We start from the raw sequence: 16,683 nt of genomic DNA, 5'->3' as shown, positions 1-16,683 counted from the left end.
TGCTTTTATTCACATTCTGTACCGTCCTCCTGCACATCACTGATATCCAACCTCTGCAGAACCACCAGAGTTCTTCTGTAGGTGTTGTGACTAGGGCTGCCACAAACGATTATTTTGATAGTCGACGTAATCGTGACTAGTCGACTAATCGTGGCAGCCCTAGTTGTGACCCATCAGAGGACTATGAGGTGAACGGTACAGCAGACCCCTGTGGAGCAAATCGCACTGAGGTCCGACACAACTTTCAGAACTGTTTGCAGATTTATGTAATTTTTAAAAGATTCTCTGGTGACGACTGCATACCTATGTATTCTACCAAGGAAAAGCGACACGCATTCTGATTAAAGATTGTGATTTTTATTATACTAAATCTGATCTATAATATACAAACATTCACAATATTTTGTACAATCACTTTGTGCTTCTCCCTGAACAGGAGCAAACCGTAAGACAACAAGTTTACAGGAACTCTCTAAGAATTAGTCCATGGTTACACTGCAGAAAAATAAACTCAACACCAGGATCAGATCTACCTCTATCATTTACAAAGTCACTTAGAAAATAATCATATGAAGACGATGTCCATGTTATTGTAAGTTCTTATCCATATGAAGACACACGGCAGGGAGTTACACACACCAACGTGCGCTGTGGTTGCTATACAACAGTTTGGCAGGATATAAGTTTATCAGAATATTTAAGAACAAATGTTTCTTCAAGTCTTCCATGAACACACGCACTGGAGCTCAAAATATCACAAGAACCCGTACAACTGAACACGCGATAAATATCATGATACTCAACACTAACACACACGCACACACACGCTCATGTAGGAAACACTGCAAACACGGCGGCTGTGCGACTACACCTGCTAAAGGGGGTGAGAGACGTGCTCTCCTCACTCATCAGTTCCACTCACGTGTGTGTGCGACTAAAAATCAGCCTCCGTGTGGCCTTGGCGGCACGGTCGCCGGTGCAAAAGCTGATTGCCACCATGAAGCAGGGCTGCAGCGCTCAGTGTGGCCCGGGCCAGGGTCTCTGATCCTGATCTCCTCTTCTGTCTTTGTTCTTCTGTGATTTCGGGAAAAAAGCAGACATGGAAGTCTGTTCACGCCATAGAAAGCAAAACTACAGCGAGCACGCACTCCAGCACCGGCCAGAGGCGAGACCCTGGATGCTTTTTACTCTTCTACGACTCGTGAACTCTGACTCAGCTTCCAGCAAAGTGCAATTCAAACAGGTTTACTTCAAACCTGAAGGTTGATGATTAGTGTGAATGCAAACATGACTCTTTTCTCACGCTCTCATTCTCCATCTCAGATTGTTTCATAATAACACCAAAAAGAGCTCCAAGCGTGTCTCCGTTTGTCTGGAACAGAATTTGTATTGAACTGAGCCCTTATGAGGACGCTCACACCACCAAAGGGAGTGGATGATCATTCAGCAGTGACGGTTGTCAGTTAACCTCAGAAACAAACCTCCTGCATGTCGGTTACTTTGGAGTTCCTGTTGCTGTTTGCAGCTTCCATTAATTTGAGTCCGTTGGCTTGATCCTGAACCAGAAAAGCTGTGTGTTACTGGAAGGTTTGGCTGCTGCAGCTCTGGGTTGTGTCGTCAGGTCTCAGTGGCTTTAAATAACTCCAGTCTTCATAACTCGTGCTCTGTTTCTCTGTAATTAAAGCTCAGAGGTCAGAGAGGTGAATCTAGAGCTTCGGTCCCACAGGAAGGACAGCGTTTCAGTTTAAAGCATCTCTCTTTCGGGGTCATCACTGATCCTCTGCTGTGTATTTAAAGAATCTCACGGCTCTGTGAAGGCAGAAACTCTGCATCTCACTTCTGAGCACAGCCTTACATTACAGCAAAAGGTACCTCAACTCAGGCTCCAGCAGCCACACCCACACTGGGCTTCAGAAATAAGCTTTAGATTCCTTGGAAGTCTTGGACCCCATAGGTCCATTCAGAAATCCTACCACACCTTCACAACACAATGGCAACAGCTGACACAGCGGCAGACATTTTGGGGCTTCCTGTCAATGAGAAGAAACACTGACTGAAGGCTGGAACAGTGAAGATCTGAAGGACTGCTTCATCAGACAGAAACAGGAAGGTTGAATAAGCTATGAAGGACACGCAAAGAGAACTGAAAGTCAAGCAGCATCACGTTAAGTCCTGCAGAACATCAGACTGAGAGCAGCTGCTGGAGGCTGCAGATTAGAGAGGACAGAGATAACAAACAGGGATTGTTTGTGCTCCTGCACACGCTCACATCAGACTTATATTGGTTCTGTTTGTTGTTAATAATCTTCCCGATGGAGACAATCTGAGTCAGAGTTCAGAGTTTGCTTTAGTGGATGGTTTGCACATGCTCAAAGAGCATCTGTGTATCTCAGTTTGGTTTCCACAGAGTGAACAGAGAAAATACCTTCACCTCTGGGATTTAGCATCACTGAAACCAAGACTGAAATCATCATACAAACATCCATAAAATCACAATGTAGTTTCATCTTCGTTTCACACCTGGTTACAGGTGTGATCAATACTCACTGCTGTTCATCCGATATGACTCTTGAAATGTATGAGTTGTTTCAGTTATACTTTGTTGTAACACCATTTTAAGTGTTTTCCTTCTCATTGAACTTTCTGTAATTATCTTAAGACCCTGTTAAACCACCAGGGGGTGGTGTCACTTCACCTATGACCCGGCTCCTCTGACCCGAGCGACTGGACTGCAGCCCTGTCAGAGTTGTGCGTTGGTGGTGCAGCCTTAAAGCGTCTGTCTGAGTAAGGCCAGTAAGAGTTTGTGGGCTATAGGCATGTTATATCAGAGGAACTACCGCTAGCTGTAGAGAAGCAGCATGAGTGATGACTCAGAGGAGGACTGTAAACACATGAGCAGCTGTGGCGTTGTGCTACACTTTGAGAGGAGAGGCAGTGCTGTGCTGACCTGTGACCCTGCTGACATCACACTCCAACTAAATGTGCATTTGGCGTGTTTGAGACACTAAACTTCACCTGCAGTGTTACTCAGTTAGAGGCCTGCTGCCTCACTGCACATGTGTCATTACAGCATGGAGCAAGCAGGTGTCATTCCTCGCGTCTAATCTCAGGCAGAGTAAGAAGATTCACCGTCTGTGTCCCGGTCAACATCACAGTGCTGCAATCAAAGAGAGCATCTTCAGAGTAACAAAGAGAAGTCGGACGGCGTCTTTGTGATGAATGAAAATGAAGCACACTTCTTAAGGGGTGTCCACACAGGAAGTGATTCACTCATCTTGCATCATTTTAATGGCAGCTAGATTATGGCTGTTCCTGGCTGTGGTTGCTTAGGTAACCCTCTAATGTATTTACCACCCCCTCATATGTCAGTCAGAGGTGTCCTTCTCTCTCACTGGTAGTTGCTTTAATCACTCACCTTTAAGTTAAGGAAAGTTTAACTCAAGAGTCACCCACTTTGTATCACCAGTGGTTATTTCTCTGTGAAGAAGTCTGCACTACAGAGTGGCACGCAGCGGCTTACAGAAATAAGCCTTTTACTAGTGTTAACAGTCATCTGCAGTTTGGTCTCTGCAGCAGCTGGATCGGATTGGTCCTCATGTCCCTCTGACCTGCAGTGGTTTCCTCCTGGATGTTTCACATCTGTGCAGCATTCTGGATCAGCTTCTGTTGGATTTGGCTTTCATGTTTGCAAGAAGTTGAGTCTGTGGTTGCCAGCTGTGCAGCTTTTTAGACATTAATTGTTTCCACCTTGAAGTCACACCAGCACAGAAAATGCGCAGATCTAATCATCCTGTTGGAAACACCTTCAGTGCATTTGTTTCTTGGTTGAAACAGTCCACTCTCCACCCCTGACTCACAAATTCACCCCACTTACCAAAAGAAAGTCTTCCTCACAGTCCTGACCTCTGACTCCTCACTCCACAGTAAAAGGCTCTACCTCACACACACGAATGTCAGCATTTCAACTAACACAACTATGAAATAAACCACGCACGCTCATCATCAGATGCTAAATATCCATGCGACAGCTAAGAGAACCAACCGGAAGTACCTGATGTCACTTTTTCAGCCTGTCTTAACTGTGTCACTTTCTAGTGTAATCAAGCCTTTGTTCTTTTTTTGTTTCTGCATAAGAGAAAAATCCTTGAAAACAGTCACTAGTCACAGTGATATCACCACCAGCAGCACAATAACCTTTTCAAACACGCCAAACCCGCATTAGCATGGAGTACGCTGACAGCTAAAGGGCCTCCCACGGACACTTGGGATGGTAAAAGTGGTTATATAGATGTTAGTTAGCAGGGCCTGGAGAAGGCGTAGTAATGGATGGCCGCTTACAAACATGAAGCAGAGCGAGTGTGCAGAGGAATGTTACAATAGATAATCTATTTTTTTTTTCTTTTTCTTATTTTGAGAGCTTGGGGGATGACGGACGATCAGCAGCACTTCTGAGGTAGCTGGGCAGGTTTGTCGGTCAGTCTGGTGGTCTTGGAACCAGGAGCTGCCGGCGCCTCTACGTCCACACGCTCCGACATCTTCACACAGATGATGTCCACCAAGCGCTCAAACACCTGCCGCACATTGATGTTCTCTTTGGCGCTTGCCTCGTAGTACTCGAAGCCTGCAGGAGGAGGTAGAAAAGTTTTACTTAAAAACCACTGCAGTAACAGCAACATTTAGAGACGTCGGACTCAGTGGATCACATTAGACTAGTGATAAAGAAAATGCTCCTTTATGCTGATGATGCCATGTTGTATAGCTCATAAACAAAGTGCTTTTAAACTCATTGGAAATGTCACGGTCCTGGTGCTTTACATTTCTGAATTCTCTGAATTTTCTGTTGGATTTTTTGAATATAGCATTTTGAAGTTAGTTTGTGGTAATGAAGATGTGTTTTCATGGATATTTGTTTTCATTTTTAGGTCGTACTCAGTTTCAGTTCACACTTTCAGTAGTGTTTCATTCCTTCAGTGTTTCTGGTCTGTTGGGCTTTACTTCCTGTCTGTTGATTGTCTTGAATATGTTTAACTGTGGCTTATTTCCCCCCGTCTAGTGTGTATAAACAGTCCTGTCTCCCTCTGTGTTCTTGTCAGATGAGGTTTTTATCTGTGCTTTGTGTTGTGCTGCCCTGCATCTCCATGGGTTTTCTTTGGATTGCAAAATTTGGGATATTCAAACAAATAAAGGCTTTCTTTTAACTACCTGCCTTGGTTTCCTGGATTTGGACCCTTTCCAACACCTCCACCTTCCAGTTTATGCAGGAAAACAACTTACTCGTGGGGTTCTTTCTTTAATTTAATGAATGAAACATAAAATGTCCTTTATGCTGATGACATTGTATTGTATTGCTCAGATGGGGTGGCTGCAGCTCAGCAGGTAAAGCAGGTCATCTACTAATCAGAAGGCTAGTGGCTTGATCCCTGACTGCTCCAGTCTGCATATTGGGCAAGAAACTAACCTCAACTTGCTCTCTGACGCATCAACCTGAGTTTGACTGTTCGATAGAAAGCATTTAAGCACATATAACATGTTGTATGAAAGGCTTTGAGTGCTCTGCTAGAGTAGAAAAGTGCTATATAAGAAAGATAATTTACATATATGTTTTTACTAGGTTCATTCTTGAATATTATTGGAAGAGGAAAGACAAAAAACCCTGAGAATAAGATGGAGGTGCTTACTGGAAAAGAACCAGAAGAGTTTTCTTCTTTTAAGTGGCTGAGTATTTTCACTTTTAGCTTTAGAACCTTCTGTTAGCTAAAACAAAACCTTGGTTTTCAATAGTAAGATAGATGCTGTTTATATTGAACTGTAAGGAAAAGTCAGTTTGCTTTATGAAAACTGTTGCCATTCAGCTACGTGTCAATGTCTGCTCTAGGTTTAAAAATGAAAGGGAATAAACTCCATATTTGATACCAGAGAGATCCTTAACATAATAAAGCTTAAAGTTTGGAGAGCAGACATTGGTTCATGTAAGAGCTGTCAGACAGACACTACTCATTTCTTTTCGAGTAGGTTTTGCCCGTGTCATGGAAATGATTTTCTGTTTTTTTATCAGACTGTGTGAGAAGCAGACACTTGAACAGATGCTCATTTAGCTGATGTGGAGAATCTGATTCACTCTCTTCCTCAGGCTACATGAAAGGTGAGTTAAACAGTTAATAGAGCTGCAGCAAGGCTCAGGCTCAGCTCTATTATTTGCATTAGGACAGAAAGCATGAGGAATGAAGCATCTCATCCCATATTTGTGTGTTTAATGTGTTTCAGGCTTTCGGCACAGCTCTCTGATGGACTGACCTCAGAGCAGCTTTGAATACACGTGACCTGAACAGCGGGCCCTGAATAACACCTGAGCTCGTCTAAAAACATTGGGAGTGAAGTCTGATGTCAGTAAAGTACAGATATGATAATGTTTATTTCTATTTTTCTGCATGTTCATTATTGATCATACGTAAAATTAGGCCGATCATGCATGTCGGGACTTAGGACACTGGAATAACAATGACAGCCTTGTATCACAAACTTAACTATAAATAAATAACACCATAAATTGTAACTTGATTTGCAACATAATGTAACAATGAAAAGATTCAAGGTATTTATATGAGTGTGCTTTGATTAATAATCATTTTCAGGCTAAACACCATCAAACAAACAAAAATCAATGCCGGTGCTCTGAATCACAGTTATTCATTTCTTTGTTCTGCAGTCGGCACACGGTGTGCGAAAACGAATTCACGTAGGGTGGTGCATTAATAAAATCTATCAACAATAAAGTGCAATGCTGCTTTTACTGGAATAAAAAACTACTCGCCCTTTCAGTGCTGAGAGCCGCAGCTTTTACCTGCATCATAATCTTGTTCTTCATGTTCTTGTGCATAAAGAGAAATTAAAGCTAAACTGAATACTTTCTAAATGTTCTGACCAAGAAAAAGCAAAAATAAAATAAACTTATAATCAGATTTCCTCCAATAGGTACAATTTAAAGAAAGTTCTTCGGCTCACAGGGATCACCTGGTGAAAACACACCTGCCCTCACTGTTTGCAGAAACCAACCCTGTTAGTCTGAAGGCTCCTCCTGCACTGCCTTCATGCTCAGGTGTTTGCAGGTAAATGTTAGATCATATGAGGAGGGTGTAAAACTGCTGATGGATTGTGTGTATGTATTTTAATCACACTATGGGTTTTTCTACTTTTTTACTACATCACACATACTACATGTCCCATGAGCCTCACCACAGAGCTGCTGAAGGAAGAGATGAGTCATCCCTTTTTCTTTCAATAGTTAAACTAAATAAGCACACACACACACACACTCATATATACATATAATTTTCTCTTTAGGTTCCTTTCTGGGGCCCTGAGGCAGTTTTTCTCTCACTCCAACCATCTCAAGCTAAAGAAGAAGAAAGGTTTCTGCTGCTGTCTGTACCACCTGAGGTGAAAGAGAGCTGAGTCTCACCTAGCTGGTCAGCCAGGTGTTTTCCCTTCTCAGGGGGTACCACTCTCTCCTCGTCCATGTCGCACTTGTTGCCCACCATGATCACCTGGGCGTTATCCCACGAGTACGTCTTGATCTGCGTGGCCCTGCAAACACACAGCAACACGACCTGAGCTGAGTTTCTCTTTATGATGAATCACAAGCTTCCAGCCAATCACCTACCAGTCCTGGACGGCGTTGAAGGACTCCTCGTTGGTGATGTCATACATGAGAATGAAGCCCATGGCACCGCGGTAGTAGGCTGTGGTGATGGTGCGGTAACGCTCCTGACCGGCCGTGTCCTGAAAACAAACACACAGCTAGTCGCATGACTGTGTCAGCTGCAAACAGACTTTACCTAATCAGCAACCTCCAAGTACTAAAATCTGCAGTTCCTCCAACATCCAGCAGAGGCTCCAGCAGTGAGTCAGTCCCCACAGACTCCGATGTTAAAGGTTTACAGCAAGAATAAACATATTTACAGCTCGATACACAAACTCGTCTGGTCTCTAATAATTAATAATTTCCCCCTTTATAACAACAGTATGGGAAGAGAGTGGTTTTAGAACTCCCTTGGAAAGTTTGCATCATTAGAGGCGTGGCCTCTTTGAGTGACACAAGTGCCTGTAGCTGCTTCCAGTCAATACCTCTGGACCCTGTTTGTGCTGTTGGAGCCTTTTTAATGACATTATGTCACCAGTAATATGGCTGCTGTGAGGTTACTGTACTAACAGACCATCTAGGAAGTGAAATTCTAGGTATCTGCATCTCTGTGATGTACCCATACAGTCTGTAGATGCATTCTGATAACAAGAGCATTAGCTGATAACTTAGCATTCCAGCCTCTCGTCTGAATATGGTCACATCTGGAAACAAACAAACAAAAAAAACCCAGCACGGTGAAGGCCGGAAGTAAACCCCAAAACTTCCAGACTTTGTGGCTGCATCCATATTTAAGGTCCACTCTATGAATCTACCACGATGAAGCCATCAGTGCTGAAGCTCCAGAATTAAAGCTGTAAAAATGTCTGTAAATCTGCTGGAGAAGAAAAAGAGAGGAAGACGCTGGATTGAGACACAGCGGGGAAAAACTCCTGAAACAAACATCCTCACAAATACATGAATATATAAACTGCACAGCAGGTTCATTATATATAATTTGTTTGGACCCTAAAATATAAGTGCGTTGATTCAGCTTAAGTGTTTCTTTGGACCCCTGCTGGGTTTCTGCAGAAGCTCAAAGGCTTGAAACTTCTGAAGAGTAAAGTGTGATGAATAAAAAGTTCATTTTTAATATTTAAGCAAAACAGTCATTCAGCTAACGGCATCAGCATCCCTCCCTGTGCTACTGTATATGTGCCAGTGCTGCTTTAATAACTCTGATGATGACGTGTGATATGACAGATTAAATAGACATCATATCTGTGGAAACTGAAGACGATCAGTAAAAATAATCTAAGAAAGCACCAGAGACTCTTTCAGCTAGTCTCAGGCCATTGATCTCTGCAACAAGCGGCCGGGCCACGGTGTGACTTTCACGCCGCCATCCTCCACTGCTTCATCCTCCGTATCACTACAGCTGCCCCGAGTCACTCTGCTAATTTTAGCTCTGACTCAACACTCCCTGATTCTGCCTTTATCCGGAGAGACACAGCGAGAGCTCGCATACGATTAATTAATTCAGACTGTGGAGTGTGTGTGTGTGTTTATGATGGAGGATGATCAGCCTCAGACTGAGTCAACATGATCAAAAATATGCAGACAGCTGAAACACTCTCCTACTTCCTACTCCTGTATGACACTAACAGAGCCAAAACGTCCAAAATAAATATCACGTTTTATTCCATAAGACCTGAGACCATAAACTCATCAGAGGTTTGCACTGAGCTCAGCTGAGCGGAAGGATCAATCTCCTCTTAAACTTCTATCCAATCACAATTTTTACAACCAGAGGTGTCACCCCTACTGACCACATTTATCTGTAAGCAGAGCCAGTGATCTAAAATCTGTGTTAATATGTTGAAGTTAACAGTCATGAACTACACCTCCCATGATGCTTTGGTCATAGCTCTCCATCCAACAGTTTGTGTTCAGTCTATTTTTATGCACAATGATGCTTTCAGTTTGAATCAGCTGGCTCTGATTGGCTCCAATTATGTCAACACACACACACACACACACACACACACACACACACACACACGCGCACACAAACACCTTCTGGGCCCTCTGTCTCCTGCCAGGTCTCAACCTCTCCACCCTGAGAGCTCCTTTTAATTGCCACTAAAGTCAACACAGTAATGGAGTATGTGTGTGTGTGCGCGCGTGTGTGTGAGCGTAAAGGGCCGCTGCCATGGCAACAACATCACCACTGATAAAAGGAGCTGTGAGTGTGTTTTTGCTGCAAGCAGAGCTCAGTCTGCTGATCCACTTTAAACACATGCAGCTGATCATTACTGCGCTTTATGAAAACGTGCGCTCTGTCACAGCACATTCAACATTACAGCTGACGTCACAGAATTATAACTTTTCGATGCAGTGTATTAAAGCAGCGAGAGCAGAGACATTACATTAGGAGGAGACACATCACTGAACCCTCTGAGACATTCAGCATCAACAGATATGGAGGCACAAGTTTAACTTGCAGGGAAAAGATGCTTTTTAAACTTTAATTTGAAGAAATAAACAGATAATTTTACAAAAACTGCCCGAATGGAACAAGTAAAGGCTCAAAATCCACATCAATCAAGCCAATTAAATAAAACACAGTGCAGGAAGCATCAGTGCGATCTGCAGCAGCTAAAGATTCGATCAAACCTTAGATCAGCGGTGGGCTGTCAGATGACCATCAGATGATGTGTGTGGTCAGTTTGTGGAAGGGTTTTGATTGTTTTGGTGTAACATGCATGAAAGCTGTGGTCTGATCTCGACTTAATGTGAGATCATTTGACCCGTCATTCTATTCATGCAGTTTTTATTTGTGGACATGAAAGCAAAAAATTGGAAAAGAAAATTAGTTAATTTCAGTAATTCTTCACAATAACTGCTCCAGTTCAATTCAGTTTTATTTGGACAGCACCAATTCACAACAATTGCCCCATGATGCTTTATAGTGTAGGATAAAGAGAAAACACCAACAATCAGACGATCCTCTGTGTGAGCACGACGTGGCAACAGCAGGAAGAAAGAATTCCCTTTGAACAGGAAGTTAAATCACATAAGATCCGATCAGACAAGTGCTTTAAGGTGTTTCCAAATTTCTGCTGAGGGGTGAAAAGTGCATCTTCAAGCACTTTGGCTCTGCAACTCAACATCTAAACCACATGGAGTATATCCAGAATTTAGAACGGGTCTGAAGTCGACTATTTCCTGCATCTGAGAAATTGCTGTGTCTGAAATCATCCGCTCAGTCGGCGTCCTCCTGACCCACCAGGACAGCGTGTTCTGCCATACCACAAAACCTCACCAGGAACAGGTTGAGGAACATGGCGCATCCATGGAGCTGGCCCAACCTCCAGACTTCCCCAATGGCTGCAGGTGAGCAGACATCCATTTCCCCAACAACATTTTCAGCTGAAGGATCTCTCTTAGAAAACCTTTCATCCTTGTTAACAGCTCACTTGATGCTGTGTCAGCTGAGATGCTCAGCATTGCAAGAAGAGCTGATTGGCTCACAAACTGTGACTTCCTCTATGGTTCAACTTCACTTTTGCACAGAGATGTATCTAAAAAAGGAGAGACCTTGGAGAAAATGTGTCACTGTTCCAGCGACTGTATCTGTTCGGGTAACCTGAGGTTAGCTTTGTATTTGGTGAGCTCAGACAACCTTCAGAGGAAGCTCATTTCTGCTGCCTGTATCCTCAGTCTCATTCTGCCATCACTGCCCACAGCTCTTGGTCATATGTGGGGTAGGAATGTGTAAGTTTGCTCACTTACAAATAAATGAACTGTCTCTATTTTTTATGATAGTTTCATTTTAATGGACAGAGACAGAATATCATTTGAAAATCCAGAAACTGACATTACATACACGTTATAAATACGTTTGTATGTTCATTGAGGGAAAAAAGTATAAGATGCTCTGCGAACAAGCCAGAACCTCCTACAGACTGGCAGTTTGCCATGTGGGAAACAGATTACAATCAATCAATCAATCAAAAACTCAGTGACCATCAATCAGTCCCAGTCTGGAGCTTCATGCGAGATCTTGCCTCATGCGATGAGGATAATCATGGGGAAAGTGGTGGATCAGCCCAGAACTCCTTGTTAATGGTATCGTGCTACGCTGTAATGGATTGGAATCTTCAAGGAGGCTCATGTTCAGGCCCGTCTTAAGTTTACCAGTGAACACCTAAATGAATCAGAGAAGGCTTGGGAGAAAGCCCTGTGGTCAGATGAAACCAAAATCGGGCTCCTGCTGAGGTTAAAGGAAGAGAAATGCTGAGTACGACTCAAAGAATAGCGTCCCCCACAGTCAGGCACTGAGGTGGAAACATTATGCTTTGGGCTGTTTTTCTGCTGAGGGTACATGATGATTTCACCGCACTGAGGGGCCAATGAATGAAGCCAAACTAGAACCAGAACCTCCTTCCCTCAGCCTGATCACTGAAGATGGGTCAAGGATGGGACTTCCAGCATTAAAATGACTCAAAACATATCGCCAAGGCAACAAAGGAGTGGCTAAAGAAGAAGCAAGTCCTGTGAAGGGACTAAGGCTTTGTGTTGGCAACTGATAGCCAAGAAAAGAGGAGTGGGCCAACTTCCCTCCTGAGAAGTGAGCAAACCTGATGACCAACAACAAGAAACATCGTACTGCTCTGCTCGCCAACAAGGCAACAAGACATGCAAGTCAGTTTATAATTTTTATGTAATGTGTTTGTTTTAAATTTTTGGTTGATATTCATCTCTCGGCATTAAAATGAAAATACCATAAAAAATGAGACTCTTCATTTCAACTGGGATCAAATCATTATTCCCCCTTTAAACCCTTCTGTAAACCAGCTCTGTCTTCAGCATTCATCGTCACCACGACACCGATACGAAGCTTGCATTGATTCCGAGGTCTGACTGACCCATTGGCCCATCTCATGCTTTTATCATCACTTTTAAACAACATCCTGAGATACTGAAGCAGCTGTGTGTTACGTCCCTGAATGACCATCAGTGTTGAGCCCTGAGCCTGTATGAGGGAAAGAGGTTATTGTTTGGTACCAACTTTTTAAAGGGCTGTTACAGAATCCAGGTAATGTTGCATCACCTTTCACCTTCTCAGCCTTACCTGCATGGACCCTACCACCTGCCCAGGTAAGGATGATGCAAATGAGACAAAATATAAACAAAGAGAAGTTCCTGCTGACTCTTCACTGCTAATTGACGCTACCATCGCATTTCCTGATTAACAAAAGAGCTAAAAAAACAAACAAAAAACAGACACACAAACACCGAGTTTAAATTGATTTGATGATAAATAATTAATGTTATCACGAACACATTTGGTGGTTGTGAAACCACTTCTCCCTAACAGAGGGGCTGGTTCTGAGGACTGACACCAATGCAGGTGTCCAAAGACACCATAGCAAACCAGGTTGAACAACTAACCACCAGCCTGACAAGCAAACCGTCCTCACCCAGATCTGCAGCTTGATCCTCTTGTCGTTGCGATACACCGTTTTCACTTTGAAGTCAATGCCCACGGTGCTGACGAAGGAGTTGCTGAAGGAGTCGTCGGCGTAGCGGAACAGGAAGGACGTCTTCCCCACGCTGCTGTTGCCGATGATCAGCAGCTTGAACATGTAGTCAAAGTTCTGGTCAGAGCCATCCCGCTGGCCGAAACGCTGGTCTGCCTTTGCCATCTGAAGATTTGAAAAGGACAAAAACACAAGAATCAGCAACATGACTATCCAACCGGACTGAGAGCTTCTTTTAAATCTCACCTGAGATCGCAGGGTTTACATTTGCTTATGTCACAGTCTGAGCATGTCAGTGGTATAAAAGCTCTTTTACTTTGATGGGATCAGGTGGGATGGGAAGAATCTGTCCGCTTACAGCGTTTTCACTCTGTATTCCAAACTGTGTTGATTGTTGTATAGAAAAAGGGTAAAGAAAATCCTTTGAAGGTGATTAAACATTTAGTGAAGAGAACACCTGAACAGCAGACGTCTCTTGTCGCCTAACCTGAACCTCATACAGGTCTGATGCACTGATGGTTTCAGTGGTGTTTCTGAGGTGTGATGCAGAGTGTTACTAAGTGCACGCGTGGACTACAGGAGCAAATTTCATGGTGGCGTGAGCGTCGTTTTGACCTAGTGTAACCGGTCAGCTTCACCACCAACAACATCAAGCGACTCACTCACTGGTGAGTCAAAGGAAACATAGAATAACCAACACTGACTTCATGTTTTATTCAGTACAACCTAAAACAAGTGGCTGAGCACATAAAACACAAAGAGGTCAGAGATCTCATAGACTTCTATAGGACCGAAGTCTGATTGCAGCCACCGCTGTCGCCCCCTGGTGGCCATTAAAAAGAAGGCAGCTTTAAGACATTTTCCACGCTGGCTACATTTTTCACACCTGAAGCTGCGTTGGTCTTTTCTACAGCCTGTGGGTGTGTGCAAGCAGTGTTTTTTCTGCACAGCATCCAGTATCTGCCTGCTCCTCCACAGAGTGAGGCGGTGTAATGTATGGTCTGAGATCGGTGCACCTGCAGCTCTGATTTACATGTTAAAGGGTTTAACACTCAGAACCTGCAGTCTGCTAGTTTTACTGAGTGGATTTTAATGGAGTGGATTTCATGATCTGAATGAGTGTTTCAGTCCACTCAGGCTCACTGCTGATTGGTTAAACCTGAAAAGGTTCTTTAAATGTGACCTACTGCTGCTCTCCACAGACACTCTGCTTCCACACATGCGGATCAGGCTCAGTTATAAACAGACTTCTTTCTTATTCAGGCTTGATTTCCTCATAAATCGTCAAAGGTGTGCAGATGATTCCAGGTGCTTGATTTGAAGGTGTGGTTGAAGGAGCTGAATAAAAAAGGAAGTCCTTAGGGTGCAAACATCAAGCAGATCCACCAGGGCGACCATCAGGAGAGGACAGATCACAGCTTGGTCCATTCAGAGGTCAAAGGTCTGGAAGTTACATCACAACACGAGGAAGCACTATGTGTAGCATGAAGAGAAGAACTGCAGGTGCAGAGGGTTCAGCCCGAACTGGAAACATCCATCAGGTGAAGCTGAACCCGAGCCATCTCGTGCCGCTTCCATTAGTGCATGTCATAATACGATATGATTGCCCCCCCCTTCACAAGCACTGGTGGAGAGCATACTGTAGATAATGTAACTGAGTACATTTACTCAAGTACTTTACTTAAATACAGTCTTAATGTACTTATACTTTCTTGAAGTATTTCTCATCTCAGCTACTTTGATTATTTTGGATGTTGTACTTTGTTTCTTCTTCTTCTGCAGATTTAAAAAAATAAATAAATTGACACATCATATCATTAATATCTACAGGTGCATCATTAAAGTCATAAACACATTAAAGAAGCAACAATTGGTGGTTTAATGAATCAATGATCACCACAGTGATTTTATACTGGCTGTAGGTGTTAATGGTTATCCCTCTCTCTCTGTTAACCTTGTGATACCTGTGCAGGTGTGCCCCGCCTGTCACCCTATGACAGCTGGGACAGTCTCTTCAGCTGAATAAGAAAATGATTCAATTTTATTTTATTTCTATAGCACCAAATCACAACAACAGTCACCTCGTTGTATGGAGTGCAATGACTAACACCGATGCTGCAGAAGCCAATGGAATTAGTCTCGTTTTCGCTTCTTTGGATAAAAATGATTGAAAACTATGACAAACAAAAGAGGTTTAAACTTCATGAAGTATCATGTAAAACGTGTGTGAAGGCACGGGACCAGACGGGGACCACAGAATCACACCCAGCAGGTCTGAGCTCACGTGCTGCTCTCCTGATAAGAAGCATCATACCAGATCGGATTATCTGATCATCACCAGGTTAACATCAGCACGCTTATTATCGCTAAATGAAAGGTGAAGATGATGAAGGTGCTGTTTGATAATCAGAATGAGCAGCCGTCCCTCCAATAGGGCCTCCGCAGGGAGGAGAAGCCACGGAGCAGCCTGAATCCCCGCAGACCAGCTGCACCTCTGACTTCATCATCATCATCATCATCATCATCCCACATGGACGTCATCAAGCTTCATAAAATACAAAATACAAACCATCGATTAGAGAAAGATCGAAGCCATCGATCAACGACGATGATGTGAAGATAATGATGAGGCTGGAGGAAAATCACAGAGATGCACGAGCCCCGGTGTCGCACCGGTGCAGGTGTGACCGACGTTTCTGGATCAGTGTGAGTGTGTGTGTCCGTATGTATGTGTGTGTGTGTGTGTCCGTGTGTGTCACCTCTGCTGGGCGGATCGGACGCTCTCTCGGTGTCTCGGTGTGCAGATAAAATCCGTGTCTTCTCAGCAGTGGCTCCTGCGTTGGGGAGAGGAGGAGGCGCGTGCAGACCGGATGTTTGCTGTGAAACGAGCTGAAGAGTCTGAATCTGTCCGCGCGCAGCTGCTTCACGCACGGCGGCAGGCTGACATGCTGCACACAACTCCTGCTGCTCCTCACGCGCCAGCAGCGGCTCTTCCACGGTCAACGAGCGGCTCCGTGCGCGCGCAGGCGGCTCCTCCTCAGCCAATCACAGCGCGCCGCTCCGCAGACGCTGCGCGCGATGACTCATAACAACGGAGGAGGCTGAAGGAGCGTGAGGACAGCAGCCTGTTGGAGCTACTGCACCATCATCATCTTCATCCTCTTCATCACCATCCTCTTCATCATCATCATTCTCATCATCTTCATCACATCATCATCTCATCATCATCAAATCATCTTCATCATCATCACCACGATCTTCATCATCATCACATCATTTTTCATAATCTTCATTACATCATCATCTTCATCATAACTTCTTCATCATCATCATCATCAACATCTTCAGCATCATCTTCAGCATCATCATCCTCAGCAGCAGCAGCAGGCAGACACTCACCTTTCACTTACAGATTCACACTGTGAGAAACATCAGCTGAGGGATCTGATCGGTTCATGCATGTGCAGGAACCACATGCAGATGGTGCAGTGCTGTAAGAACAGGTGGAGCAGCAGGGGG

At 43.9% G+C, this 16,683-nt stretch overlaps 1 protein-coding gene across 2 annotated transcripts; it reads right to left on the bottom strand.

The window, feature by feature from the left end:
* Positions 1 to 335: 335 nt before the first annotated feature.
* rab3b (RAB3B, member RAS oncogene family) lies at positions 336 to 16,202 on the bottom strand. 2 transcript variants are annotated; one of them, XM_005478751.3, is made up of 5 exons: positions 15,924 to 16,202; positions 13,105 to 13,329; positions 7,661 to 7,779; positions 7,460 to 7,584; positions 336 to 4,621 (listed from the first exon to the last, which is right to left on the bottom strand). In XM_005478751.3, exons 2-5 carry the CDS (start codon positions 13,327 to 13,329, stop codon positions 4,437 to 4,439), a joined length of 654 nt encoding a protein of 217 aa, XP_005478808.1. In that variant the 5' UTR covers positions 15,924 to 16,202; the 3' UTR covers positions 336 to 4,436. The 2 variants fall into 2 exon arrangements, with proteins under 2 accessions (XP_005478808.1, XP_003451390.1); XM_003451342.5 differs by lacking the exon at positions 15,924 to 16,202 and adding an exon at positions 15,734 to 15,884.
* Between the last annotated feature and the right edge of the window lie 481 nt (positions 16,203 to 16,683).

The sequence above is a fragment of the Oreochromis niloticus genome, linkage group LG23, assembly GCF_001858045.2.
Source record: "Oreochromis niloticus isolate F11D_XX linkage group LG23, O_niloticus_UMD_NMBU, whole genome shotgun sequence".
In the NCBI taxonomy this organism is placed as follows: domain Eukaryota; kingdom Metazoa; phylum Chordata; class Actinopteri; order Cichliformes; family Cichlidae; genus Oreochromis; species Oreochromis niloticus.
This window is presented reverse-complemented; position numbering and strand designations above follow the sequence as displayed.

What these genes read in the sequence shown, in the direction of transcription:
- rab3b (XM_003451342.5), bottom strand. An exon ending in GGATCAAGCTGCAGATCTGG is followed by an intron (nt 7,780 to 13,104) that starts GTGAGGACGGTT and finishes GTTTGTTTTCAG; the next exon opens with GACACGGCCGGTCAGGAGCG. An exon ending in ACACCTGGCTGACCAGCTAG is followed by an intron (nt 4,622 to 7,459) that starts GTGAGACTCAGC and finishes CTCCTCCTGCAG; the next exon opens with GCTTCGAGTACTACGAGGCA.